Source organism: Cupressus sempervirens, chromosome 7 (assembly GCF_028749045.1).
Source record: "Cupressus sempervirens isolate cs-2001-9-10 chromosome 7, ASM2874904v1, whole genome shotgun sequence".
NCBI classification, from domain to species: domain Eukaryota; kingdom Viridiplantae; phylum Streptophyta; class Pinopsida; order Cupressales; family Cupressaceae; genus Cupressus; species Cupressus sempervirens.
This window is the reverse complement of record NC_143124.1, coordinates 313,977,525-313,981,513: the sequence shown is the minus strand read 5'-3', so window position 1 is coordinate 313,981,513 and position 3,989 is coordinate 313,977,525. Positions and strand designations below refer to the sequence as shown.

At 38.3% G+C, this 3,989-nt stretch overlaps 1 protein-coding gene across 1 annotated transcript; it reads left to right on the top strand.

Annotated features, from left to right (window-relative positions):
* Positions 1–235: 235 nt before the first annotated feature.
* Positions 236–1,749, top strand: LOC149546676 (uncharacterized). Its single transcript, XM_089794029.1, has 4 exons — positions 236–313; positions 416–571; positions 669–1,256; positions 1,372–1,749. Exons 1-4 carry the CDS (start codon positions 236–238, stop codon positions 1,603–1,605), a joined length of 1,056 nt encoding a protein of 351 aa, XP_089650155.1. The 3' UTR covers positions 1,606–1,749.
* The last annotated feature ends 2,240 nt before the right edge of the window (positions 1,750–3,989 follow it).

The window sequence follows — 3,989 nt, the reverse complement described above, 5'->3', positions numbered from 1 at the left end:
CTACCAGGACAGTTAAAACTACGTGAATCGGAAGAGACGTAGTGTACATAACTTGAGAACATATAGGTGAATATATATTTATTTACGAGAGCATGTGTTTTAAATTGCTCCTTGTCTCTTTCTTGCGGCTTCTGGTGAATTATAACGTGGTTCATAGGCAGACCTGGCATCCCATCTATCTATATAAACCTCATCACCCCTTAAAAATTTCCCAAATCAATTTCTGATTGCTTTCATGGCTGCCTTTCCGAAAAGTTTTGGCTCGACGTTCGTATTTGTCTTGCTGCTCGGCATTCTTACTGACTTCTCTTGGGTATATACGAAATTTGAACTGTCTCCTTCCATTTGGATTATAATAGATAGTCTTGTGATCGTAATCCCAACAAGAAAATATGTTGTTCGTTTGTGTTTGCAGGGAAAAGATGAGGAGGTGATCTTTATAGTTGAGCAACCTGTAGAAGAGGGAAGCGTGCTGAAGATTGTGGGAACCAGTTCCGAATTGGGCAATGGGATCATTTTTGATGCTACGATCATGACGAAGGAGTACGATGATGTTTGGAATCTCACTGTGGTACGTTTGTTTGTTTCCTCCTAATCTATTCTTCACCTCATAGAATATTATATCTATAGCTCACCTAACGATCTCTTCTTGTTCAATATTTACATAGATGCTTGCTGTAGGAGAAGCGTACGTACTGAATTTAGGAGTTGACAACTGCACATGTAGCTCACATGAGCCCTACATTCTTGACTTGCAAGATGAAATCAATAACCCTGTAAATTTGACCGGCTACTTCCATTGTAGCTCTTGCTTAACTCCAAGCCCACCCCCTCCAAGCCCGAGCTCACCACCACCCAGCCCAAGCCCTCCACCGTCTAGTCCACCACCACCTAGCCCAAGCCCACCACCACCAAGCCCAAGCCCACCGCCACCAAGTCCAAGCCCACCCCCACCTAGCCCGAGCCCACCACCACCAAGCCCAAGCCCACCCCCACCTAGCCCAAGCCCACCACCACCAAGCCCAAGCCCACCGCCACCTAGTCCACCACCACCAAGTCCGAGCCCACCGCCACCTAGTCCACCACCACCTAGCCCACCCCCAGCAGCTAAGGTGGAGGTGACATTTGTTGTTGAGCAGTCCGTGGGCAGTGGAGTGTTGAAGGTTGTGGGAAACGCTTCCGTATTAGGCAACGAAAACGTTGATAATGCTCCGAACATGACGCTAACCGGTGACAATGTTTGGGCTCTCACAGTGGTATGTATATTAATTTTGTGCGAGAGAGTATTTCTATTGTTTTGGTTTCTCATAACGCAAAACCTGAGTTGTCGTAGAACTTTATACTCATTGCACACTTTTGTTTGTTTTTCAGCCATTGACTGCAGGGGAAACATACGAGGTGAGTTTGACTGTCAATGATTGTTATTGTACTGCAAATCATACCTATCATTTCACGGTGCCTACAGAAGAACCTCACGATATTGTGAACCTAGATGACTTATTCGATTGTAGCCCCTGCCTGGGCTCAGATTCGAGCAAATTGATGATGTTCACTGCCATTCATAGTGTTGTTAAGATGTTCTATAATTTTAAGCATCTTGTCTAAGTAAATTGTTGGGTCCTTTTATGGTCACTATTATAAATAAATGCTATAGTGTGCACCTTCCCATGTTATGTTTATGTGTATGAGTGGAACCATAATATATGTTATATTTAATTTATCTATGAAGATTAATCTTATCAAGTTGTCTAGCTAGGTTTGTCAATTGTGTGGATATTATCAAATACAGTTAAGATATTTATGTTATTTTTCAAAATAGTTGAAAACAAATTGTGTGGATGAAATCTAATAACTTAGGCAATGTCTTATTAATGATAAAGATTCAAAATAATGACCAAGTATGAGACATGAAAGATCAACAGGAATGTTACTAATGGGAGAAAGAATATCGCTAAAAGGTTAGTTTTCAAGGACCCAAGATGTGTCAATGTAATTATGGTCTTCTTTTAAAGGAATGAATAATAGGGCATCATTAATCTAAACTTTATTTAGTGAATAATCCTGGCAATTAGAATTGCATCGATTAGATTGAACTCTTAATAGATAGTGATACACAATTATAACTTAGATCCAAAATATTAATCTTTTGGTGCAAATTCATAATGGGTATATTTATGATACTAAAGATCACCATTGTTTCAAGAAAACATAGAGGAAAATTGATATCATTTGAACCATATATTTCTATTTCATATAATATTTTTGTAATGTACAATATGTATGGATTGGAGAATCAGTGTACTAAGCTCATTGAGAGGAACAAAATTGATGAGCAGGCTAGATCCTACCAAAATGGGGTGAACCCTACATATTACAATGGAGAAAGGACAAAAATCCGTAAAGGAATATAACCTACATAGAACAAAATCTAGATCCCTTAAAGATACTATAACCATAGCATAATAGAACATGAAGAAAACAAGGAGGCTTTGAAAACCTTTTGTAATTCCAAATGTATCATAGACCACAAGGACAAAATAACATAGTGCAGATGTTTTTATCTTGCCTTAGAAAAAAACTCTTTTGTTTTCCAAAACACCTTGATATAATTGCTATAAAGTTCATCAACTTCCAAATGCTGACTATGAGGGAGAGAACAAAGGCCCTCTTCTCTTGGCTATACCTATTAAAATTTAGCATTGAAAAGTCCAGCTTGCTAAGTAAAAAATCCACACCAGGCTCAATGTATTCATTGAATAGGGAGAGATAGATTAGAAACCAATACTTTGTTAGGAAGGGAATCAAGGTTACAGAAAAGGTGGATGATATCCCATTCGTCAATACACGCAAGAGCTAAGCAAGAGAAAAAAAAGCTGACAATGTCACTATTTGTATGTCAGGTAAAACTAAAGTTAAGAAAACTCTCATCAACAACCCTAATGATGGTAATCCTATACATGTCACTAATAGGTTGAGTATCTAACTCCATCACTCTCATTTCATAGAGCCTCTAAACACAATAGTTTGCACTTCACATATATGAAATATAATTATTGTAGTTTCCATTTTAACAATATTTATTTGGTGTTAAGGGGAAGGCTATTTAGTGCATCATAAATACCCCTCTTAGTGTTGAGGGGGAGGGTATTTGGTGTTAAGGTGGAGGATATTTGGTGTTGACGATGTACTAAATATCTCTCTTAGTTATCTAACTTCATGTACTTTTATTTCAACTTTTAAAACTTATATATGCTCATGTACTTTTAATTTTCTATCATAGAATATCAACTCAAATTGCTGTAGGAGCATCCAAAGGTATAAGGGCAATCCTGTGTCACCCAAAAAAATGTACTTAGACTTAGTTTCTGTTTCATGTCTTTACATTTTTGGATACCCATTTGGCTCAACTAAAGGTTCCAGCTCTCATAGTTCAACTATTAGTGCATTTGAAAATCCCAAAAAAATAGGAGCATGTATTTGGTCCATCATTTTAGTAAACTAGAAGGTGTGAATTGGCTAGATGAATGTAATCATGATTTAGAACATTTTAGAAAAAGAATCAGGTCAATAGGCCCCACGGTTTGAAAGTTATTGCAGTTTTTCGGGTTTTGGAGACCTCCTAAGAATGCTTCAAAGTCAGGTTTGGGGCATTAAATGACCTCGAAAAGGGTCAAAAAATGGGGGATGAACAAAGTTGGTCCATAGGGCTATAGAGCGCTTTGAGAGCTTTTCGAAAATGTAAACGGTTCGTCAATCGGAGCTACGGTTCAAAAGTTATGCCTCCTGGAAGTTCGGCTACCATTTTTGGATTCTTCTAGATTTGCACTGAATTCTAACGCAGCTTCTGGAACTTTCTATTTTGTTGGTGGATGCCTACTAGCACTTTCTAGAATGTACTCCTAGTCCTTAACCCTCCAGGGTCTATTTAAGAAGATTTCTGGCATTGTAAAAGGCAGTTCAGAGTGGAGTTTGAGAGGAGGTGCTAAAAG

Coding starts and splice junctions, on each gene's coding strand:
- LOC149546676 (XM_089794029.1), top strand. CDS start 236: ATGGCTGCCTTTCCGAAAAGTTTTGGCTCGACGTTCGTATTTGTCTTG. Junction 572..668: donor ATGTTTGGAATCTCACTGTG/GTACGTTTGTTT, acceptor ATATTTACATAG/ATGCTTGCTGTAGGAGAAGC. Junction 1,257..1,371: donor ATGTTTGGGCTCTCACAGTG/GTATGTATATTA, acceptor TTTGTTTTTCAG/CCATTGACTGCAGGGGAAAC.